Source organism: Mobula hypostoma, chromosome 12, assembly GCF_963921235.1.
Source record: "Mobula hypostoma chromosome 12, sMobHyp1.1, whole genome shotgun sequence".
Classification (NCBI taxonomy): domain Eukaryota; kingdom Metazoa; phylum Chordata; class Chondrichthyes; order Myliobatiformes; family Myliobatidae; genus Mobula; species Mobula hypostoma.
In genome coordinates this window covers 8,469,738-8,494,822 of record NC_086108.1, presented here as the reverse complement: position 1 = coordinate 8,494,822, position 25,085 = coordinate 8,469,738, and the positions used below count along the sequence as shown (strand labels likewise).

Below are 25,085 nucleotides of genomic sequence, written 5' to 3'. Positions count from 1 at the left end.
TGGAGACAGACACTCAGCAATTTAGGAACAGCTTCTTCCCCTCTGCCATCTGATTTCTGAATGGACATTGAACCCATGAACAATACCTTTTATTTTACATTTCCGTGTGTACACACACACACACACACACACACACACACACACACACACACACGTAATGTATCTCAGTTTTTTCCTCTGTTTGTTTATCATGTATTGTACTGCAGCCATAAAGTTAACAAATTTCAGTGATATTAAACCTGATTCTGATTCTAAAATGTGTAGCTTGGGTAGTTGATAATTGGGTTGAGTTGTTCCCTGATCTTGGCAGCTTACTTGCAAATGTTTTGTCACCATACCAGAAGATATCAGTGCGCTGTGAATTGAGGTGTGTCCTCGGAATGCTTGGTCTTTATATACTCATCAATCAGCTGATTGGTTGTTATTACGGAAACTCAGTTCAGACATGGGGAGGCATTCTCGTCACTGGTTGGTTGTGTGGCGAACTTTGTGGGTTGTCTGGAATTTTGCCCACATTGTCTCATAAATAGGATCGAGCTCTATCTGTCTGTTTACCGAATTGTTTGTGGAAAACCACACTTCTAGAAATTGTCTTGCAGGCTATGTGTTTGTTTGTGCCATGACTTTGTCTGAAGCCCAGTCGAATTTGTGCCCCTCTTGAACTTCACAGGTAGAGATGAGGGAGAGTTGGTCAGTCCACTTTCCAGCCAGCTGATTTCTGTCTTAACACAAGGGTGCTGAGTTTTGGCCCGAAAGGTCGACCCTGTATTCCTTTCCACAGATGCTGCCTGACCTGCTGAGTTCCTCCAGCATTTTGAGTGTGTTGCTCTGGGTTTCCAGCCTCTGCAGAATCTCTCATATTTACCACACTCTCACCTCTGTGGAAATGACAGATTTTAGATTTGGGTTCAATATCACTGACATGTGTCATGAAATTAGCTGTGTTCATGGCAGCAGTACAGTGCAAGGCCTAAAAATTAATATAAGTTACAATAATGTTTTTTAAAAAAAGTGCAAAAAGAGAGCAAAATTTTGTGGTAGTGTTTACGGTCTGATGGACTGTTTGGAAATCAGATGCTGGAGGGGAAGCTCTTCCTAAAACATTGAGTGGATGATAGAAAAGTGGAGGGCCATGTAGAAAGTTAGATTAATGTTAGAGTAGGCTTTAAAGAATCGACACAGCATCATGGGCCTCTGTACTTGAGCGGTAGCGTTCCATGTGCCTTCAGGTTCCTGTCTCTCCTCCTCGATGGCAACAATGAGAAGAGGGCATGTCTTTGGTAGTGGTTGTCCTTAATGCCACCTTCTTGGGGCATTGGCCTTTTGAAGATGTTCTCGATGCTGGGGAGGCTGGTGCCCATGATGGAGCTGGTTGAGTTTACAACTGCCTGCAGCTTTTTCCGATCCTGTGCCAGACGGTGACGCACTCGACCAGAAATGTTCTCTCCACAGAAACTTGCTCGAGCCTTTGGTGACAAACAAAATCTCCTCAAAATCCTAATGAAATATAGTCACTGGCGTGGCTCCTTTGTAGCTGCTTTGATATGTTTGGCCCAGAATAGATCCTCAGACATATTGACACGCAGGAACTTGAAATTACTCACTCTTTCTACTCCTGATCCCTCTGAGGACTGCTGTTCCTTCGTCTTATCCTTTCTGTGGTGCACAATCAGTTCTTTGGTCTTACTAATGTTGAATGCAAAGTTGTTGATGCCCTTCGGCCTATCTAGTCCATACCGAACCATTTAAACTGCCGACTCCCATTGACCTGTACCGAGACCACAGCTCTCTGTACCCATGCTATCCATGTACCTATCCAAACTTTACTAAAATGTTGAAATAGAGCTTGCATGCATCACTTGTGCTGGCAGCTTGTTACACACTCTCAGGACCCTTTGAGTGAAGAAGTTTCCCCTCATGATCTCCTTAAACTTTTCACCTTTCACCCTTAACCTATGACCTCAGGTTGTAGTCCCACCCAACCTCAGTGGAAAAAGCCTGCTTGCATTTACCCTATCTTTTTTATAGGCATCCGTTAGTCTTGTGAGACCATGAATTTGCGCTTTGGAAGGTTTCCAGGGCGCAGGCCTGGGCAAGGTTATATGGAAGACCGGCAGATGCCCATACTGCAGGTCTCCCCTCTCCATGCCACTGATGTTGTCCAAGGGAAGGGCATTAGGACCCATACAGCTTGGCACCAGTGTCGTCGCAGAGCAATGTGTGATTAAGTGCTTTGCTCAAGGACACAACACGCTGCCTCAGCCAAGGCTTGAACTAGTGAACTTCAGATCACTAGTCAAATGCCTTAACCACTTGGCCACAGGCCTATCTATATCCATCATAATTGTGTATCAAATTTCATCTCAATCAAAGGAATACAGTCCTAACCCATTCAATCTTTCCTTGTAACTCGGGTCCTCCAGACCTGGCAACATCCTTGTAAATTTTCTCTGTATTCTTTCAACCTTATTTACATCTTTCCTGTACTCCAAATTAGGCCTTATCAACATCTTATATAATTTCAACATGACATCTCATCTCCTGTACTCAATGCATTGATTTATAAAGGACAATGTGCTAAAAGCTTTCTTTATAACCCTATAAGAACATAAGAAATAGGAGCAGGAGTCGGGGCCCGTTGAACCTGTTCTGCCATTCAATAAGATCATGGCTGATCTGGCCATGGGCTCATCTCCACCTACCTGCCTTTTCCCCGTAACCTGTAATTCCCCTACTATGCAAAAATCTGTCCAACCTTGTCTTAAATATATTTACTGAGGAAGCCTCCACTGCTTCATTGGGCAGAGAACTCCACAGATTCATTATTCTCTGGGAAAAGCAGTTCTTCCTCATCTCCACCCTAAATCTACTCCCCCGAAGCTTGAGGCTATGTCCCCTAGTTCTAGTCTCACCTACCAGTGGAAACAACTTTCCAGCCTCTATCTTATCTATCCCTTTTATATGTTTCTATAAGATCTCCTCTCAATCTTCTGAATTCCAATGAATACAGTGCCGGGCGACTCAATCTCCCCTCATCTCTGGAATCAACCCAGTGAACCTCCTCTGCACTGCCTCCAAAGCCAGTATATCCTTCCTCAAGTAAGGAGACCAGAAATTCTTGCAGTACTCCAGGTGCGACCTCACCAGTACCCCATACAGTTGCAGCATAACCTCCCTGCTCTTAACTTCAATCCCTCTAGCAATGAAGGCCAACATTCCATTTGCCTTCTTGATAGCCTGCTGCACCTGCAAACCAATCTTTTGAGATTCATGCACAAATACTCCTAAGTTCTTCTACACAGCAGCATGCTGCAGTTTTTACCATTCAAATAATGATTTGGTCTTTCATTTTTCCTTGCAAAGTGGATGATCTCACATTTACCAACATTCTACTCATCTCCCAGACCCTTGCCCATTACTTAACCTATCTATATCTCTCTGCAGACTCTCCGTAACTTCTGCACAATTTGCTTTTTGACTCAAATTAGTATCATCAGCAAACATATATACACTACACTCGGTCCCCTCTTCCAGATCATTAATATATATCGTGAATAGTTGCGGGCCCAACACCAACCCCTGTGCACATTACTCACCACGGATCGCCAACCAGAGTAACACCCACGTATTCCAACTCTCTGCTTTCTATTAGTTAACTAATCCTCTATCCATGCTAGTACATCACCCCCAACTCTATGTCTCCTTACCTAAAGGATAAATCTTCTATGTGGCACCTTATCCAAGTAAATAATGTACATCTGTTCCCCTCTATCCATTGGACTCATTATATTCTCAAAGGGCTGCAGTAAGTTTGTCAAACAGGACCTGCCCTTGCTGAATCCATACTGCATCTGCCTGATGGAGCCGTTCCTTTCCAGATGCCTCGCTATTTCTTCTTTAATGATAGCTTCAAGCATTTTCCCAACTACAGATGTTAAACTAACTGGCCTGTAGTTACTTGCCTTTTGCCTACATCATGTTTTGAACAGTGGCGTGACATTCGCCGTCTTCCAATCCACCAGGACCTGAGCAGAGTCCAGAGAACTTTGGTAAGTCATCACCAAAGCCTCTACTATAACTTCTGCCATTTCTTTCAGTACCCTGGGGTGCATTCCAACAGGACCAGGGGACTTGCCTGTCTTCAGGCCCACAAGTTTGCTCAGCACTACCCCTTTAGTGAAAGCTATTGTATCGAGATCCTCACCTCCCATCACATCCATAACATCTCTCTTTGGCATGTTAGACATGCCCTGCAGAGTAAAGGCTGACACAAAATAGTCATTCAAAGCCTCAGCTATTTCCTCATTACCAAAATATCAATTCCCCCTTCTTATCCTCCAAGGGACCTACATTCTCTTTAGCCACCCTTTTCCACTTCATACAATTATAAAAACTTTTACTATCCATTCTTATATTTTGTGCTAGTATATTTTCATAATCTACCTTCCCTTTCTTTATTGCTTGCTTAGTGGTTCTTTGTTGCTTTTAAAAATTTTCCCAATCTTCTAGTTTCCCACTACTCTTGACGACTTTGCATGCACGAGCCTTTAGTTTGATGCCTTCTTTTATTTCCTTAGTTATCCAAGGCTGGCTCTCCCCACCATCACTGTCCTTGCTTTTAACTGGTATATACTTCTGTTGAACACCATGAAAATTTTCTTTGAAAGTCTTCTACTGTTCCTCAACTGTCCCAGCATATAGCCTGTGTTCCCAGTCTACACTGTCCAAATCCTCCCTCATCCCATTGTAGTCTCCATTGTTTAGGCATAATACACTGGTTTTAGGTTGAACTATTGCACCCTCCAGTTGTATGAGAAACTCAGTCATACTGTGATCACTCTTTCCAAGAGGATCAATAACTACAAGATCACGAATGCATTGCAGTGGACCAGATCTAAGATAGCATGTTCCCTTGTGGGTTCAGTAACATGCTGTTCAAGAAAGCTGTCACGGATGCATTCTATGAAGTCCTCCTCAAGATTGCCTCGTCTAACTGGATTCACCCGATCTATGTGCGAGTTAAAGTTCCCCATGATAACTGCTGTTCCATTCTTCCATGCCTCAGATATTTCTGTTTATTGTCTGTGCCACTGTAATGTTGTTATTCAGTGGCTGATAGACAACTCCCACCAGTGATTTTTGTTTTCCCTTTACTATTACTAATCTCTACCCAGATGGATTCAACATTCTGCTCCTTAGATCTTATATCGTCTCTCAATATCACCCTGATTTCATCTTTACTTAAGAGCGCTTTTCTACCTCCCTTACCTTCCTGCCTATCCTTCCTTGGATATTTAATTCCCAATCCTCTCCACCCTGCAACCATGTCTCTGTAATGTCACTAAATCGTACCCCTTTGTACTGATTTGTGCTACAAGTTCACTGACCTTGTTTCGAATACTATGGGCATTCAAATAAAGAGCCCTTACATTCATTGTGCTTTTAAAATCTTGTAATCTTTTACTCTTTTGCACTAGACTTTCCTTCACTCCACCCTTACTTTTCTCTTTTCTATCTTTGGCTTTTTCTTTATCTTTATCCACACTTTTCTCTTTTACTTAATCCATACTTCTCCAATCTGTTGAATCCACCCCCCTACTATTTAGTTTAATGCCCTATCCACAGGCCTAGTTGTGCGATTCTCTGCGATCCGGGTAAGGTGGTTCATGTGAAGCCTATCCCATTGGTTCAGCTCCCTCCTTCCCCAATACTGGTACCAATTTCCCATGAATTCAAACCCACTTCTCCCACACCGATCCTTGAGCCTCGCATTTAACTCTCTAATCTTCTTGACCCTATGCCAATTTGCACGTGGCTCAGTTAGTAATCCAGAGATTTCCACTGTTTTGGTTCTGCTTTTTAATTTAGTCCCTAACTGCTCAAATTTCCTCAGCAGAACCTCTTTCCTCATTCTACCTATGTCATTGGTACCCACATGGACCACGACAACTGGATCTTTCCCCTCCCAATGCAAATTCCTCTGCGGGTCGGATAAGATGTCCCGAACAAGGGGACCAGGCAGGCAACACAGCCTTCAGGGGCACCCTATCCTCGTGATAGAGAACTCTGTCTATTCCCCTGACTATTCTACCCCCAATTACCTCTTCATTTCTCTTCTTTTCCCCCCCGCCCCTTGAATGGCTCCCTGAACTACAGTGCCACAATTATGTTGCTCATCCTTCCTACAGCCCCCACTCTCATCCACACAGGGAGCAAGAATCTCAGACCTGCTGGACAAGCCCAAAGGCTGAGGCTCCTCCAGCACTGTCTCTTAGATCCCACTACCCACCTCACTCGCAGTCACACCCCCTTGTCCCTGACCACAGACCGAATTTGAGGCAGCTAATCTAATGGGTGTGACTCCCTCCTGAAACAGAGAATCTGGGTAACTCTCCCCCTCCCTGATGTGCCGCAGTGTTTGAAGCTCAGATTCCACGTCATCAACTTTGGGCCTGAGTTCTTCGAGCAGACAACACTTGCTGCAGATGTGGTCACCAGGAACCACAATGGGGTCCACCAGCTCCCACATCATGCAACTACAGCACATCACCTGATCCTGCATCACCCCTACTTTAATTAGCTGTAATTTAGTGACTTTTTATTCAACCACCACAACAGCCTTACCTGCCACTTACCTGTGCCTCTCCACCGAAGCCTCTTGAGCCAAAGCCTCAGGTTCCCACTCCTACATTGGCCCACTCACACAATGGCCGCTCCACTTTGACCCTGCTTTACTTTTATTTGCTCCTGCTAATGAATCGCAAAATGATTGTTCTGCTGCTAATGTGCTGATCCCTGCAAAATGCTCCTTTTTAAAACTCTTCTCCCCGACCTATGCGAAGGTCTCTCTCCCTTTGTATCGATTGGTCTGCCGCTAATGCCTGTGTAGTTGATGTGGTCTTTCATTGATTCTATTAAGGTCATTATTTATTGAGTATGCCCACAGGAAAATGAATTTCAGGGTTGTAAATGGTTACATACATGTACTTTGATAAATTTATTTTGAATGTTGAATTTGTACTATCTCAGCGTACCGTGTGTTGAACTGATCTGGTTGTACTAAAGGATTCAAAATGCACTCATTATCAAAGTACTTGTCCCAATATACAACCCTGAGATTCGTTTTCCCCGCAGACAGCCACGAAACAAAACAACACCACAGAACCCATTAAAAGAAAAACATCAACCCCCCCGCCCAAGTGCAAAAAACAAATCGTGCAAACGGCAACATGAAAGAACGAGCAGAAACAGAGAATATAAAAACACAAAGTTGAAGGAGTCCGTATTCAGTTCAGCTCAGTGTTCATGATCTGTAGGCTGCCCTGACTCAAAGTCGCCCAAACTAGCAACAGAAAGATGAGCAACTAGAAACACATCATAATTAACAGTGTGCAAGGCATGCTTTTTCCTGTACCTGGCAATAATTAATTGGTAGCATAGTGGTTAGCCCAATGCTTTTACAGCTCAGGATGTCACAGTTGGGTGTTCAATTCTGGTGCTGCCTGTAAGGAGTTTGTACGTTCTCCCTGTGACCATGTGGGCTTCCTCCGGGTGCTCTGGTTTCCTCCCACAGTCCAAAGACATACCGGTTGGTAAGTTAATTGGTCATTGTAAATTGTTCCATGATTAGGCTGGGATTAAATAGCGGATTGCCGATTCTGTGCTGTATCTCAATAAATAAATAAATAGGGGTACTGCTGGTCAGTGTGACTTGTTGGGAATGAAAGGCCCATTCCAACTGCTTCTCCAAATACAGATAATAACTTAACGCTCCTGTGACACGACTGTACCTTGCTGTGATGTTCCTGAATGACTTTAATCTTTATTTTTCAGTGGATTGCACAAGTCCCTCGAAGGCGGGCCCGTGCCGTGCCTGGTTTCCTCGGTGGTATTTCAACACCACGGAACAGGTGTGCCAGGAGTTCATTTACGGAGGCTGCCTGCCCAACCCGAACAACTATGAGAGTGAAGCGGATTGCCAGAAGGCCTGCAGCAAAGTCACAGGTTTGTGCTGGCGGGAGGGCGCGTGCTTGCTTCCAGTATGTCCCCGGCGGGGCCTCTTGGTCACGAGGCAGTGCAGTCGGTCCATTGCCGACCAGGATGCCCCTGTTTGCCCGGAGCATTGCATGCAGCAGGTAGTGCTGCTGACTGGCAACTACCGCCGCTCGAGATCAGTTCTGACCTCTGGTTCTGCCTTTGTGGAGTTCACACGTTCTCCCTGTGAGATTATTTGAGTTACTCTTGCCTTCCTGTCAGCTTGAACCAGTCTGACCATTCTCCTCTGACCTCTTGTGATTTCACCCACAAAACATGTTGCTCACTGGATAACTTTTGTTCCTCACACCATTCTCTGTAAATTCTAGAAGCTGTTGAGCATGAAAAAACCCAGGAGATCAGCAGGTTTTGAGAAACCAGGTGATTGTAGCCACGACCAATATTCTTCGGAGGTTGTCTGCCTGGAGTCAGTGGCCGCATAACCAGGACTGATGATATGCACCGGCTGCTCGTATGACCATCCACCACCTGCTGAGGGTGGGGAGTCCAAGCAAGTGCTACACCTTGCTGTAGGGTAGTGGAGGGAAGGAGCACCTTACACCTCCCTTGGTAGAGATGTATCTCCATCTGCCACCCAAGCTGGGTCTACCCTGACGAAATTCCCATGTAGAACATTGTGTTTGCACACATGGCTACGTTTAGTGTCTGTGCCCCGGTACTGACCTCTCCTTTCTCTCTTTCAGAACCGTTAAGCAACTTGGTGCCAGTGGTAAGCAGAAGTGTGTTGAGTGTGAAAGGTAAGTCTGCTTTCGCTCGCCGTCACTCTGTGTAGTTGAGCTAAGGGGGGTGAACAGCATTGGGAAGCTGATGGAGACCTGAAGTCCCAATGCGACGTCAGGCTCACGTTTGTTGTCATTATGCACGAGTGTCCTTGCAGCAGCATCGCAGGCACATCGCATTAGCGACACAAGAGCCTTTGGGGGCTCGTTCACAACTCATGTTCACCTGTCACCTTCCAGCTAGCCTCCTTCCCCTCTCCCCAGCTTTTAACTCTGGACTCTTCCCGCTTCCTTCTCAGTCTCTCGGCCTGAAACATTGACTGTTTATTCATTTCCATTGATGCTGCCTGACCTGCTGAGTTCCTCCAGCGTTTTGTGCGTGTTGTTTTGTCAGTCCTTGCTTATGTGTAGTTTGTCATAGATTCTATTGTATTTCTTTATTTTTCCTATAAATGCCTACAAGAAACTGAATCTCAGGGTTGTGTGTGGTAACTTTGAAAACAAATGTGGATTTGGACCTGAAATTATTGTAGGCACATTTAAGAGATTTTTAATAGCATGCTGAAGTAATGCTGTAGGTCTCAGACTGCCGCACACTCACTCCTGGCCCCCAGTGTTTTGATTGTAATAGCATTTTTTTACTTTCCTATAGATGCCTGCAAGAAAATGAATCTCAGGGTAATATGTGGTGACATCTACCTACTTTGATAATAAATTTACTTTGAACTTTGACTCTGGCCCTTGCTTCCCAAGCCCTGGAGGGCCCCCTCCCCTCAGGATTCTGCCCTTCCTTCCTGGCCAGCTCCTGAGATCTCCGCCCATCTCCAGTCCAGGACCCTGGATGATTCCCGGTCCTTGTGCCAGCACAGTCCTTAATTCATAGGCACATGGACGGATGAAAAATGCAGGGCTTTGTAAGAGTTAGATTGATCTCAAAGTAGGTTAGTTTGGCACAAATTCATGGGCCAAAAGGGCCGGGACTGCCCAGTCCTGATGGCATTCCTTTCCCTTACCTTCCATGTTGCCTGACCTGCTGAGTTCCTCCAGCATTTTGTGTGTTGCTCTGGATTTCCAGCCTCTGCAGAATTTCTTGTCTTTATAATTTCATTAGACCATATAAGACCATTAGATACAGGAGCAGAATTAGGCCATTTGGCCCAACGAGTCTGCTCCACCATTTCGTCATGGCTGATCCATTTCACTCTCAGCCCCAGTCTCCTGCCATCTCCTGGTATCCTTCGTCCTCAAACCAATCAAGAATCTGTCAACTTCTGCCTTAAATACACCCAATGACTTTGCCTCCACAGCCTCCTGCGGCAACGAATTCCACAGTTTTATCACCTCTGGCTAAAGAAATTCATAGAATCATAGAAATCTACAGCACATTACAGGCCCTGCGGCCCACAATGTTGTGCCAACCATGTAACCTACTCTAGAAACTGCCTAGTCTCTATTTAGCTTATATAGTCTTATATGGCTGTAACATTACCTCACAGCTCTTGAATTCAATCCCACGGTTGATGAAGACCAACACACCATACGCCTTATTAACAACACGGGCATCCTGGTGCAGCAGCTTTGAGTGCACGATGGACACGGACCCCAAGATCTCGCTGATCCTCCACACTGCCAAGAGTCTTATCACTAATATTCTATTCTGTCTTCAAATTTGACCTATCAAAATGAACCACCTCACACTTTCCTGGGTTAAACTCCATCTGTCACTCTTCGGCCCAGTTCTGCATCCTATCGATGTCCCACTGTAACCTCTGACAACCAGACTGTCCACAACACCCCCAACTTTTGTGTCATCAGCAAACTTACTAACCCACCCTTCGACTTCCTCATCCAGGTCATTTATAAAAATCACAAAGAGGAGGGGTCCCAGAACAGGTCCTCGCAAAGTACCACTGGTCACCGTCCTCCACGCAGAATATAAACTTACACAACCACATTTTCCCTTCTGTGATCAAGCCAATTCTGGATCCACAAAGCAAGGTCTCATTGGAATCCATGCCCCCTTACTTTTCGAATAAGCTTTGCATGGGGAACCTTATCAAAGGCCTTACTGAAATCCATTTACCAAATTCCTCCTCATGTCCACTCTAAAAAGACATCCCTTTATTCTGAGGTTATGTCTTCTGGCCCACCATAGGAAACATCGTCTCCACATCTACTGTATTGAGACCTTTATAGGTTTCAATGATGTTCCCCCACCACCACCTCATTCTTCTGAATTCCAGTGAGTACAGGCCCAGAGCCATCAAATGGTCCTCATATGAGGAGTCTTTCAATCCTAGAATCAGTTTCCTGAACCTCCTTTGGAATCTCAAGACCCTTTGCATCTTATTTTTTTAATATATTTTCTCTCCATTTAGAAAATAGTCAACCCTTTCATTTCTTCGACCAAAGTGCATGACCATACACTGTATTCCATCTGTCATTTCCTTGCCTGATCTGTCTTAAGTCCTTCTGTAGCCTCTCAACTTCCTCAAAACCACCTGTCCCTTCACCTATCTTCATATTGTCTGCAAACTTTGCAACAAAGCCATCATTCATCATCCAACATATGACATAAAAACATGTGGCATGGCATACAGGTCATTACAGACTTAAACCACCTAGTATCGTGCCCCCTTCCAGCTCTGCTTCCCTCCCTGATGAGCTCAATTACTTCCACGCTCACTTTGACCGAGAGAACAAGGAGGTCACCCTCGGAGCGGATCTCCCACCTGGTGAACTGCCTCTGTCACTTTCCACCTCCAATGTTCGCGCCACCCTGAGCAGGGTGAATGTACGGAAGGCAGCTGGTCCGGATGGAATACCTGGCCATGTGCCCAGAGTCTGTGCAGGGCAGTTGGCCGGGGTCTTCACGGACATTATTAATCTGTCCCTGGCCCAGGCAGTTGTCCCCACAATCTTCAAGATCGCCACCATCGTGCCAGTGCTGAAGCATTCCACTGCCACGGACCTGAATGATTTCCATCCAGTTGCACTCACCCCCATCATTGCAAAGTGCTTTGAGAGACTGGTTCTATCACATCTGAAATCCTGTCTGCTCACTACCCTGGACCCCCATCAATTTGCCTATCGCACCAACAGGTCAACAGAGGACGCCATCCCCATGGCACTTCACTCTGCCCTGACCCACCTGGACAGCCCCAACTCTTACGTCAGAATGCTGTTCATTGACTTCAGTTCAGCATTCAATACTGTGATCCCCTCCAAGCCGATCGCCGGACTTCGCCAGCTTGGTATCAGCTCATCCCTCTGCAATTGGACCTTGGACTTTCTGACTAACAGACCCCAATCATTAAGTTAGACAACCTCTCCTCCTCCACTCTCACCCTGAACACCGGCGTGCCTCAAGGCTGTGTGCTGAGCCCTCTTCTGTACTCCCTTTTCACCTATGACTGCGTTCCTGTACATGGTTCTAACTCCATAACCAAGTTCGCAGATGACACCACGGTGGCTGGTCTGATCAGAGGAGATGACGAGATGGCCTACAGGGACGAGGTCCAACACCTGGCCACGTGGTGTGTTGACAACAATCTGGCCCTTAACACCCAGAAGACCAAGGAGATCATTGTGGACTTCAGGCATGCCAGGAGTCAAGCTCACGTCCCCATCTACATCAACGGAACTGTAGTGGAGCGTGTATCAAGCTTCAAATTCCTTGGTGTCCACATTTCCAAGGATCTCACCTGGTCTCTGAACTCCTCCATCCTGATCAAAAAGGCACAACAGCGTCTTTATTTCCTGCGGAGCGTCAAGAAAGCTCACCTCTGTCCCAGGATACTGATGGACTTTTACCGCTGTACCATTGAGAGCATACTCACCAACTGCATCTCAGTGTGGTATGGCAATTGTCCCGTATCGGACCGCAAAGCACTCCAGCGTGTGGTGAAAACTGCCCAGCGGATTATCGGCACCCAATTGCCCACCATTGAGAACATCTACCATAAACGCTGCCTGGGCAGGGCGAAAAGCATTATCAAGGATGCATCTCACCCTAACCATGGACTTTTTACTCTCCTCACATCCGGTAGGCGCTACAGGAGCCTCCGCTCCCGCACCAGCAGGCACAGGAAGAGCTTCTTCCCTGAGGCTGTGACCCTGTTGAACCTCACATCGCAGCACTAAGTAGTATTGCACCCATATTGTACTGTCTCAGCACTTTTATATTTGTGTACTGTAGCACTTTTTATTGGCAGTTATTTTGTAAATAACACTATTTGCGTTTCTGGTCAGACGCTAACTGCATTTCTTTGGCTTTGTATCTGTACTCTGCACAATGACAATAAAGTTGAATCTAATCTAATCTAATCTAATCTAACCTGAAAAGAATTGTCTCAATACAGACCCCTGTGGACCACCACTAGACACCGGTAGCCAACCAGAAAAGGCTGCTTTTATTCCCACTCTTTGCCTCCTGCTGATCAGTCACTGCTTTATAAATGCTAGAGTCTTTCCTGTAACACAGTGGGCTCTTACCTAGTTAAGCAGCCTCATGTGTGGCAACTTGTCAAAGGCCTTCTGAAAATCTAAGTACACAACACCAACCAATTCTCCTGCTTGTCATTTCTTCAAAGAATTCCAACAGATTTGTCAGCTAAGATTTTCCCTTGAGGAAACCATGCTGACTGTGGCCTTTTTAATCATGGACCTCTAAGTACCCTGAGACCTCATCCTTAATTATCAACTACAACATCGGCAACTGAGGTCAGACTAACTGGCCTATAGTTTCCTTTCTTCTACCTTTCTCCCTTCTTGAAGAGTGGAGTGACATTCACAATTTTCCAGTCTTCAAAAACCATTTCAGGATCTAGTGATTCTTGAAACATCATTACTAACGCCTCCCATTGCTTTCTGAAAACTAGGGTTAACACCATCTGGTCCAGGCTTCAGACCTTTCAGTTTCCCAAGATCTTTCTCTGTAGTTATGGTAACTTCACACACTTCATGCCCCCGACACCTGGAACTTCTGCCATACTGCTAGTGTCTTCCACAGTGAAGATTGATGCAAAATACTTATTCAGTTTATCCACCATTTCCTTTTTCCCCATTACTACCTCTCCAGCGTTGTTTTCCAGGCGTCTGATATACACTCTTGCCTCTCCGTGCACTTTATGTATCTGAAGAAACTTTTGGTATGTTCTTTAATATTATTGGGTAGCTTGCTTTTGTTTTCCATCTTTACCTTTTTAATAACTTTTTTAGTTGTCTTCTGTTGGTTTTTAAAAACTTCCCAATCCTCTAACTTCCCACTAATTTTTGCTCTATTATATGCCCTCTCTTTGGCTTCTCTTGTTAACAATCTTGTCATCTTTCCTTTAGAATAAGGAATCCCTATTTAGGATGTAGATACCTTGTGCCTTCTGAATTGTTTCCAGAAATTCCAGCCACTGCTGCTCTGCCATCATCCCTACCAGTGTTCTTTTCCAATCAATTCTGGCCAACTCTTCTCTCATGCCTCTGTAATTCCCTTTATTCCACTGTAATACTGATACATCTGACCTTAGCTACTCCTCAAATTTCAGAGTGAATTCGATCCTACTATGATCACTTGTCCCCTAATGGTTATTTTACCATAAGCTCTCTAATCAATTCCGGATCATTGCAAAGCACCCGATCCACAATTGGTGCTCCCCTAGTGGGCTGAACCATGAGCTGCTCTAAAAAGCCATCTCATTGGCATTCCAGAAACTCCTCCTCTTGGAGTCCAGCACCGACCTGATTTTCCCAAGCCACCTGCATATTGAATTCCCCCATGACTATTGTAACATTGCCCTTTTGGCATGCATTTTCTCTCCCGTTGTAGTTTGTAGACCACATCTTTACAGCTGTTACTGAGCGGGCGTGGGGCGGTCTGAGGGGCCAGGAGCGGGCGTGGGGCGGTCTGAGGGGCCAGGAGCGGGCGTGGGGCGGTCTGAGGGGCCAGGAGCGGGCGTGGGGCGGTCTGAGGGGCCAGGAGCGGGCGTGGGGCGGTCTGAGGGCCCAGGAGTGGGCGTGGGACGGTCTGAGGCCTACAGCAGTACTTCGGTATGTTTTGAGCTGATGTTTCATATTTCTGAAACCTCAGCTACTCATGCCAGGTCCACCAGCCCTCCTGTGCCTCAGGTGCACGGACACTTCCATGACCAGGGGAAACAGCAGAAGAACTTGGGGAAGAATAGAATGGGGCAGAATAAGTTTATGAAAATGAAAACCAGTCTGATAAATTTGAGAGTATTTTGTTTTGAGGTTTTGACTGGCAGAATTGCTGAAAGGGAAACCCGTCAATGTGAAGTATTTTGACTTTGCAGACTTTAAATACATTGATTTGTTTTTTACATGCCATCTAGACAGATCGTTCCATTGCGGCTGTATACAAGGGAAAAGCACTACCAGAATGCAGAATAATTAGATTTTGGGTATTTAGATAATGGAATCAATAGCTCTGTGGCCAAGTTTGTGACAATACCAAGATAGGTGGAGGGGCAGGTAGTGTTGAGGAAGCAGGGAGTCTGCAGAAGGACTTAGGCAGATTAGAATGGGCAAAGAAGTGGCAGATGGAATAGTGTTGAGTCGTGTATGGCCATGCACTTTGCTAGAAGAAATACAAATGTTGACTATTTTCTAAATGGAGAGAAAATTCAGAAGTCTGAGGTGCAAAAGGACTTGGGAGTCCTTGTGCAGGATTCCCTAAAGGTTAATTTGCCGGTTCAGTCAGAGAGAGAGGCAAATGCGATGTTGGCATTTATTTTGACAGGAATAGAATATAAAAACGAGGATGTAATGTTGAGGCTGTAAGAGGTACTGGTGGGGCCTGACTTGGAGTATTGTGAGCAGTTTTGGGCTCCTGATCTAAAAAAAGATGTGCTGAAACTGGAGAGGGTTCAATTTGTCAAGTTTGCAGACAATATGAAAATAGGTGGAGGGACAGGTAGTTTTGAGGAAGTAGAGAGGCTACAGAAGGACTTGGACAGATTAGGAGAATGGGCAAAGAAGTGGCAGATGGAATACAGTGTCAGGAAGTGTATGGTCAAGCACTTTAGTAGAAGAAATGAAAGGGTTGACTAGTTTCTAAGTGGAGAGAAAATAAAAAAAACTAAGATGCAAAGGGTCCTGGGAGTCATGTAGGATTTCTTAAAGGTTAATTTGAGGATGAGTCTGTGGTGAGGAAGACAAATGTAATGTTAGCATTCATTTCAAGAGGACTAGAATATAAAAGCAAGGATGTAATGTTGAGACTTTATAAGGCACTGGTGAGGCCTCAGCGTGCTGAGCAGTTTTGGGTCCCTTATCTTTGAAAGGATGTGCTGAAACTGGAGGGGGTTCAAAGGAGGTTCAGGAAAATGATTCCAGGCTTGTCATATGAAGAGCATTTGATGGTCCTAGGCCTGAAGTCATTAGAATTCAGAAGAATAAGGGGTGACCTAATTGAAACCTATTCAACGGTAAAAGGCCTTGAAAGAGTGGATGTGGAGAGGATGTTTCCCTTGTTGAGAGAGTCTAAGACGAGAGGACGCAGCATCAGAATAGAGAGATGTTCTTTTAGAATGGAGTTGAGGCAGAATTCCTTTAGCCAGAGAGCGGTGAATCTGTGGAATTCTTTGCCACAGGCAGATGTGGAGCCCTAGTCTTTAGGTATATTTAAGGCAGAGGTTGATAGATTCTTGATTGGTCAGGGCATGAAGGGACATGGGGAGAAGGCAGGAGAATGGGGCTGAGAGGGAAATTGGCCAAATGGCTAATTCTGCTCCTATATCTGATTGTCTTAGTATAACTCAGATGTATTTTCTTCCGGGCATAGTCAATAATAGGATGAATGAAATACCGCACCAACTTGGGTCAAATGACAACAAACCGTGCAAATACAAAAAGAAAGAAATAATATGAATAAATAAATAAGCAATAAGTATCAAGAACATGAGATGAAGAGTCTTTGAAAGTGAGTCCATGGTTGTGGGAATATTTCAATGATGGGGCAAGTGGAGTTTAATTGAAATTCTTCCCTTGTGTTCAATAGCCTGTTAAGTGTTGTGTCTATGCATTCAGTGACCACCTTATGACGTTCCTCTTACACCTAATACTGTGGCCACTGAGTGTATGTTGTGGTCTTTTACTGCTGTAGCTCGTCTACCTCAAGGTTCAGAGATGCTCTTCTGCATGCCACGGTTGTAATGCATGTGTATTTGAATTGCTGTTTCCTTCCCGTTAGCTGGAACCTGTCTGGCCGTTTTCCTCTGGCCTCTCTAATTAACAAGGCATTTCCACCCGCAGAACTGCCACTCACTGGAATGATTTTTGTTTTTTCACACCATTCTCTGTAAACTCTAGACACTGTTGCGCATAAAAATCCCAGGAGGTTTCTGAGATACTCAAACCACCAGGAACTAACAATCATTCCACAGTCAAAGCCACTTAATCACATTTCTTCCTCATTCTGATGTTTGGTCTGAACAACAGCTGAACCTCTTGACCATGTCTGCATGTTTCTAAGCATTGAGTTGCTGCTACATGATTGGCTGGTTAGATATTTGCATTAATGAGCAGGTATACCTGACAGAGTGGCCACAGAGTGTCTGTCTTTATCCTGTGCCTGAGAATGATTGTAGGAACGTTGAGACAATTGTCCATCCTGTCTGTTGCAGAATGTTCGAGGCAGTGTTCGGCTGATGAATTCCACTGCCGTGACGGCTGCTGTGTCCCCTCTGACCAGATTTGTGATGGGGAGGTACATTGCCTTGATAAATCAGACCTCCAGTACTGTGATGCGGGTAAGTGATGGGGGTGCAGAGTTGCCTGTGTCATAGCACCCATTGAGTTGTTCTGGAGTGTGTGTGGACAGGAAGCCCCTCCTCTCCTCCTGGTTTACCCTCAATCTCTGGATAAGTTCACTTAGACATCGAGGACATCTTCAAAAGATGATACCACAAGATGGTGGCATCTGTCATTAAGGGCCTCCACCACCCAGGACACGCCCTCTTCTCATTGCTGCCATCCCAGAGGAGGAACAGGAGCCTGAAGACACGCTCAGCTTCTTCCCCTCTGCCATCAGATTTCTGAATGGACAATGAGCCCATGAACACTTCCCCACTGCTTTTGTTCTCTTTTTTTTTCATTTTTTAATGTGTACAATTGTAATTTGTAGTATTTTATGTTTTGCAAACCACAAAACAACAAATTTCACAATCATTGTGTGCATTCTTGCCTTAAACAAAGCAAGAAGAGAGCAAGCCCCTTCCATGTGCTATTTTATGTACCCAGGGTATCTGAAACCGTACACGGGTGGTTATCCAATGGGGAAATAGCTGCAGCTTCTAAACTGACCAATCACAACGGAAGCTGCTTTCGACAATCAGAATCAGGCACGCCACCTCCCCCCACAGGACAGGTGTGAACAGGGGGGTGGGGGTGGAGGATGAACAACTCATGAGCTGTGTATTACAGGAGTGGCTGAGGTTCTAAACAAACTGATTTAACAAGACGTTTCTCTCTGCCTTTTCCCAGTTCGTGACAGTTACACACTATTGACTGCACCTGGGGGCTCAGATGAGCAGGACAATGGTAAGTGTCCACTGCTTGGGATTTTTACATCAGTCTTTTATGTTGATGACCACACCAACGTAACCCTCCCACATAGCCCTCCATTTTTCTATCATCCATGGGCCTATCTAAAAGTCTCTTAAATGTCCCTAATGTATCTGCCACCCCTGTAAAACAAAAAAAATTACTTGTACTTCAGATCAACTTTATTGTCATTTAACTATATACATGCATACCATCAAATGAGACGATGTTTCTCCAGACCAGGGTGTAAAGCACAGTAGTACACATAACACACAGTAACTTAGGAAAGTAAGGATAAAATCTAATGATCGATTATGCATAAATACACAAAGTAAAGGGAATAAATGAAACAATATCGTAGGGTACGGAACAGATTAACCAGAGACACTTCGAATGCGATGTGGCAGGGAGTTCAGAAGCCTAACGGCCTGCGGGAAGAATCTGTTTCCCATCCTGTCCATTCTTGTTTTTGTGCATCGGAGTCTCCTGCCTGATGGTAGAAAGTCAAAGAGGATGCTGGATGGGTGGGTGGGATCCTTGATAATACTAAGAGCCCTGCGTGTGCAGTGCTCCTGATAAATGTCCCCGATGGAGGGCAGGGTGACCCGTATGATCTTCTCGATCAGTCTCACTGTCCTTTGTAGGGCTTTCTGGTCCGATGCTCCATCCTTAAGTTTATGCCCCCTCATATTGACCATTTCTGTTCTGGGGAAAAAGTCTCTGGCTGTCCACATGATTGATGCTTTGTATCATTGTGTACACCTCTATCGAGTCACCGCTCAACCACCTTCACTCCAGAGAGAAAAGCCCTAGCTCACTTGACCTACTCTCACCTTCCAACTCCCCTTCATGTCCTTGCCCGTCCTGTTACCACCTCCATTTCAGCCTCTTGTGTCTCTCTTTGCCCTGGGTCTCACCCTCTGGCGTTCCCTCTGAAACTTCAGTTTCCTCTATGGATGGCTGTGTGAAAGCTCCTCTGACCTGTCTCGGCATGGTTCGGTGTCACACACTGATCGGTGGGTGAAATTCCACAGAACACTTAGCTCCAGGTGTTCTCCATTGTCCCTGAAAATAGATACAGGTAAATTGGGGGACCGCGTCATCAAGCACCTCTGCTCCATTCACCAAAAGCTTGACTTCCTGGTGGCCAAATCTTTTTCATTCCCATTCCCATTCCCATTCTAATGTGTCAGCCCGTGGCCTCCTCTTGTGCCAAGAAGAGGCCGCGCTCAGGGTGGAAGAGCAACACTTTATATTCCGTCTGGGTAGCCTCCAACCTGATGACATAAATATTGATCTCTACTTTCGGTGAACCAATTCCTTCCTCTATTCCTCACTCCGACCTCTTACCTCTTCTCACCTGCCTATCACCTCCCCCTGGGTCCCTTCTCCCTTCCCTTTCTCCTATTGTCCACTCTCCTCTCCCATCAGATTCCTTCCTCTCCAGCCCTTCACCTCTCCTACCAACCTGGCTTCACTCGTCACCTTCCAGCCGTCCTCCTTCCCCTCCCCCCTTCCCCACCTGTTTACTCTGGAGTCTCCCCTCTTCCTTCTTAGTCCTGAAGAAGGGTCTTGGCCCAAAACGTTGACTGTTTATTCATTTCTATAGATGCTGCCTGACCTGCTGAGTCCCCCCCCCACGCTCCAGCACTTTGTGCGTGTAACTTCACATCTTTTTTTTCGTTCCGCAGCACTCCTTTCCGAACCACAGCCAAGAGACCTATCCGTTGCGGAGAATAAAGGTACGATATTAGTGTGGGTGCAGGCGTGGGCGGGGAGGTTGCTGGTGGCGGCTTGGCTTCCTGGGACGAGCAGATGAATGTGATTTGCTGAGATTGTTGGAATGACGTTGATAAAGGAGCGGGTGGGTGGGGACTGAGCCTTCTGACTGTGCCTACAGCGTACTGCTATGCTTCTGCCATGACGGGGAGATGCCGCGCTGCTTTCCAGCGATGGTACTACGAACCCGCGCGGGGGGCCTGCATGACCTTCACCTATGGTGGCTGTGGAGGGAACAAGAACAACTTCGAATCGGAGGAGGATTGCGTGGTCGCTTGCTCGTGGGAGATAGGTTAGTACACCCCTGAACACTACCACTCTACTTTTGTTCTCTCTTTTTTTCATTTTTTAATATATATTATTGTAATTTGTAATATTTTATGTTTTGCAAACCGCAAAACAACAAATTTCACAACACATGTCGGTGATATTAAACCTGATTCTGATCATCGTCACGTGTCCAAGAACAGTGAGGTGTACACCGTCATCATCATTATGTGCCATGTCTATGACATCATTATTATGTGCCGAGTCATATGACATGGGCAATCATGCTCTTTGGCAACAATTGCTCTTGGCAAATTTTTCTACAGAAGTGGTTTGCCATTGCCTTTTTCTGGGCAGTGTCTTTACAAGACGGGTGACCCCAGCCTTTATCAATACTCTTCAGAGATTGTCTGCCTGGTGTCAGTGGTCACATAACCAGGACTTGTGATCTGCACCAGCTGCTCATAGGACCATCCACCACCTGATCCCGTGGCTTCATGTGACCCTGATCGGGGTGGTGGGGGGGCTAAGCAGGTGCTACACCTTGCCCAAGGGTGACCCGCTGGCTAGTGGAGAACAGGAGCGCCTCACAGCTCCTTTGGTAGAGACGTATCTCCACCCCACCACCCAGAGGTACAGGTACAGCAGCATCGCAGGTGTATACGTTCACACACACAGAAAAAGGCCATCAGACATAGGAGCAGAATCAGGCCATTCAGCCCATCTAGTCTGTCCCACCATTCTGTCATGGCTGATTTATTATCCCTCTCAACCCCATCCTCCTGCCTTCTCCCCGTAACCTCTGACACCCTGACTAATCAAGAGCCTATCAACCTCCGCTTTAAATAGACCCAATGACTTAGCCTCCACAGCCGCCTGTGGCAATGAATTCCACAGATTCACCTCCCTTTAGCTAACGAAATTCCTCCTCATCTCTGTTCTGAAGGGACATCACTCTATTTTGAGGCTGTGTCCTCTGGTCCAAGTCTCTCCCCTCCCCCACCCCATTGTAGGAAAAACCCTCTCAATGGCTACTCTATCTGGGCCTGAGTTGTACGTAAATTATTCAAAATACGTGAAACCTCTTCATTCTTGTTATTAAAATATATGCAAATTAGTATGCAGTGTTCGGTTCTTGGTTTCCTGTCATGTAATGTGAGATCTGGTCTGATCTAGTTGCAACCACAGCTCCACGTTTTTGCCTCGGCAACCTCTCACTTATTCATCCAGTTCTGCCTCAGAAATATTCAAATACTCTATCTGCAGCATTGTTTGTTGAAGAGAATTCCAAAGATTCAGCCCTCCGGGGGAAAGGCAACATTACCTCTTCTGTTCAAAGTGCATAGTCATAGTCATACTTTATTGATCCCGGGGGAAATTGGTTTTCATTACAGTTGCACCATAAATAATAAATAGTAATAGAACCATAAATAGTTAAATAATGATATGTAAATGCATGATTCCATTTACACATTGACCCCAGTTCTAGATTCTCCCACAAGAGGGAATGTCCTCTTCCCCCATCCATCTTGTCAAGACTTCTTGGGATCTCGTATTTCAATCCCATCCCCGCTCCTTCCCAAACTCCCAAAGCCCGTGTGTGGGACATCTCCCGGTTAGGATGGCGCTGGACTATGGAGTCCGTCAATGTTGTGGTCTTTTTTATATAGGTTAGTAGGGGTGGTTTTAGGGGTTAGAGTCACTGAGGAGCAGAGCACAGGATCAGGCCCTTCAGCCCATCTAGACCATGCCAGCCATTTAAACTGCCGACCGTTGTTCCCTCTCTGAGTTGCACATGATCTGGGGGGATTAGGGGGGCTAATAGGTGCTACACTTTGCCCAAGGGTGACGTGTAGGCTAGTGGAGGGAAGGAGTGCCTTACACCTCCTTTGGTAGAGAGGTATCCTCACCCCGCCGGCAGAGCTGTGCTAACATTCTGAAATGAGACCACAAGATGTAGGAGCTGGCAGGCCATTCAGGCCATCAGATCTGCTCTGCCATTTGAAAATAAGGGCAGTGCTATACACAGCACACGAGATGTGGTCTCAGCAGGTTGCTGGTGGGGGCTTGGCTTCCTGGGACGAGCAGATGAATGTGATTTGCTGAGATTGTTGGAATGACGTTGGTAAAGGAGCGGGTGGGTGGGGCCGAGTGTGTTTGGGTGGGGACTGAGCCTTCTGACTGTGCCCGCAGCGTACTGCTATGATCCGGCCATGACGGGGCATTGCCGTGCTGCTTTCCCGCGATGGTACTACGACCCCGAGGTGCAAGACTGCCTGCCCTTCATCTACGGTGGCTGTGGAGGGAACAAGAACAACTTCGAATCCAAGGGGAATTGCTTGACCGCTTGCTGGGGGGTGCCAGGTTAGTACACCCCTGAACACTACCCCACTACTTTTGTTCTCTCTTTTTTCATTTTTTAATATATATTATTGTAATTTGTAATATTTTATGTTTTGCAAACTGCAAAACAACAAATTTCACAACACATGTTGGTGATATTAAACCTGATTCTGATCATCGTCACGTGTCCAAGAACAGTGAGGTGTACACCGTCATCATCATTATGTGCCATGTCTATGACATCATTATTATGTGCCGAGTCATATGACATGGGCAATCATGCTCTTTGGCAACAATTGCTCTTGGCAAATTTTTCTACAGAAGTGGTTTGCCATTGCCTTTTTCTGGGCAGTGTCTTTACAAGACGGGTGACCCCAGCCTTTATCAATACTCTTCAGAGATTGTCTGCCTGGTGTCAGTGGTCACATAACCAGGACTTGTGATCTGCACCGGCTGCTCATAGGACCATCCACCACCTGATCCCGTGGCTTCATGTGACCCTGATCGGGGTGGTGGGGGGGCTAAGCAGGTGCTACACCTTGCCCAAGGGTGACCCGCTGGCTAGTGGAGGACAGGAGCGCCTCACAGCTCCTTTGGTAGAGACGTATCTCCACCCCACCACCCAGAGGTGCAGGTACAGCAGCATCGCAGGTGTATACGTTCACACACACAGAAAAAGGCCATCAGACATAGGAGCAGAATCAGGCCATTCAGCCCATCTAGTCCATGCCGAGCCATTTAAACTGCTGACCGTTGTTCCCTCTGAGTTGCAGAAGCCTGAAGACCCACACCTCATGATCTGGGGGGATTGGGGGGGCTAATAGGTGCTACACTTTGCCCAAGGGTGACGTGTAGGCTAGTGGAGGGAAGGAGTGCCTTACACCTCCTTTGTTAGAGAGGTATCCCCACTCCGCCGCCAGAGCTGTGCTAACATTCTGAATTGAGACCACAAGACGTAGGAGCTGGCGGGCCATTCAGGCCATCAGGTCTGCTCTGCCATTTGAAAATAAGGGCAGGACTATACACAGCACACGAGATGTGGTCTCACCAGTGGCCTGTAGAATTGAAGCACTGATTCCTTACTTCGGTGTTCTGTTGCTTTCGTAATGAACAAATTCTTGGCTTTGTTTGGGTTGGGTCTGTTTCTTTAAAATCCTGTGGTCTTGTTCAGCATGTGTGACATTCTGGTTAAACCAGTACTGACCTGAAATCTGATCCCAGGAAATCTAACCCACCCAGGCCAGGAAAGAAGAGAAAGTAGAATGGGGTGGCCGTGGAGGGGTGGGGGGCAGCAAATGGAGTTAACGGGGGGGGGGATCAAATGAGGTGACAGGGAGGCAAGCAGGGAGGAGGTATTGTAATGTGGAATAAGGTTTGGTGGGCCTGGCAAGGGAGAGAAGAACTGCACTGGCTTTGAATAGGTATATTAATCATTTATTTACAAACTGTAAAAATTCGACCAGACATTCCTGATCGTCGTGTGCATTCCTGCCTTAAACAAAGCAAGAAGAGAGCAAGCCCCTTCCATGTGCTATTTTATGTACCCAGGGTATTTGAAACCGTACACGGGTGGTTATCGAATGGGGAAAGCAGTTGCAGCTTCTAAACTGACCAATCACAACGGAAGCTGCTTTCGACAATCAGAATCAGGCACGCCACCTCCCCCCCCCCCCAGGACAGGTGTGAACAGGGGGGTGGGGGTGGAGGATGAACAACTCATGAGCTGTGTATTACAGGAGTGGCTGAGGTTCTAAACAAACTGATTTAACAAAACATTTCTCTCTGCCTTTTCCCAGTTCGTGACAGTTACACACTATTGACTGCACCTGGGGGCTCAGATGAGCAGGACAATGTTAAGTGTCCACTGCTTGGGATTTTTACATCAGTCTTTTATGTTGATGACCACACCAACGTAACCCTCCCACATAGCCCTCCATTTTTCTATCATCCATGGGCCTATCTAAAAGTCTCTTAAATGTCCCTAATGTATCTGCCACCCCTGTAAAACAAAAAAAATTACTTAGTCATAGTCATACTTTATTGATCCCAGGGGGAAATTGGTTTTTGTTACAGTTGCACCATAAATAATAAATAGTAATAAAACCATAAATAGTTAAACAGTAATATGTAAATTATGCCTGTAAATTATGAAATAAATCCAGGACCAGCCTATTGGCTCAGGGTGTCTGACTCTCCAAGGGAGGAGTTGTAAAGTTTGATGGCCACAGGCAGGAATGACTTCCTATGACGCTCAGTGTTGCATCTCAGAGGAATGAGGTCAACTTTATTGTCATTTAACTATATACATGCATACCATCAAATGAGACGATGTTTCTCCAGACCAGGGTGTAAAGCACAGTAGTACAC

At 45.9% G+C, this 25,085-nt stretch overlaps 1 protein-coding gene across 2 annotated transcripts in view; it reads left to right on the top strand.

The window, feature by feature from the left end:
* spint2 (serine peptidase inhibitor, Kunitz type, 2) overlaps positions 1 to 25,085 on the top strand; it is a 54,708-nt gene that overhangs the window by 17,106 nt on the left and 12,517 nt on the right. Inside the window, exons 2-8 of one of the 2 annotated variants that reach the window (XM_063063594.1) lie at positions 7,834 to 8,004; positions 8,739 to 8,792; positions 17,411 to 17,536; positions 18,270 to 18,326; positions 20,021 to 20,071; positions 20,230 to 20,400; positions 22,569 to 22,739. In XM_063063594.1, the coding sequence (XP_062919664.1) occupies positions 7,834 to 8,004; positions 8,739 to 8,792; positions 17,411 to 17,536; positions 18,270 to 18,326; positions 20,021 to 20,071; positions 20,230 to 20,400; positions 22,569 to 22,739 (801 nt within the window). The remainder of the gene's footprint in view (positions 1 to 7,833; positions 8,005 to 8,738; positions 8,793 to 17,410; positions 17,537 to 18,269; positions 18,327 to 20,020; positions 20,072 to 20,229; positions 20,401 to 22,568; positions 22,740 to 25,085) is intronic. The other variant, XM_063063595.1, reaches the window with a different exon arrangement.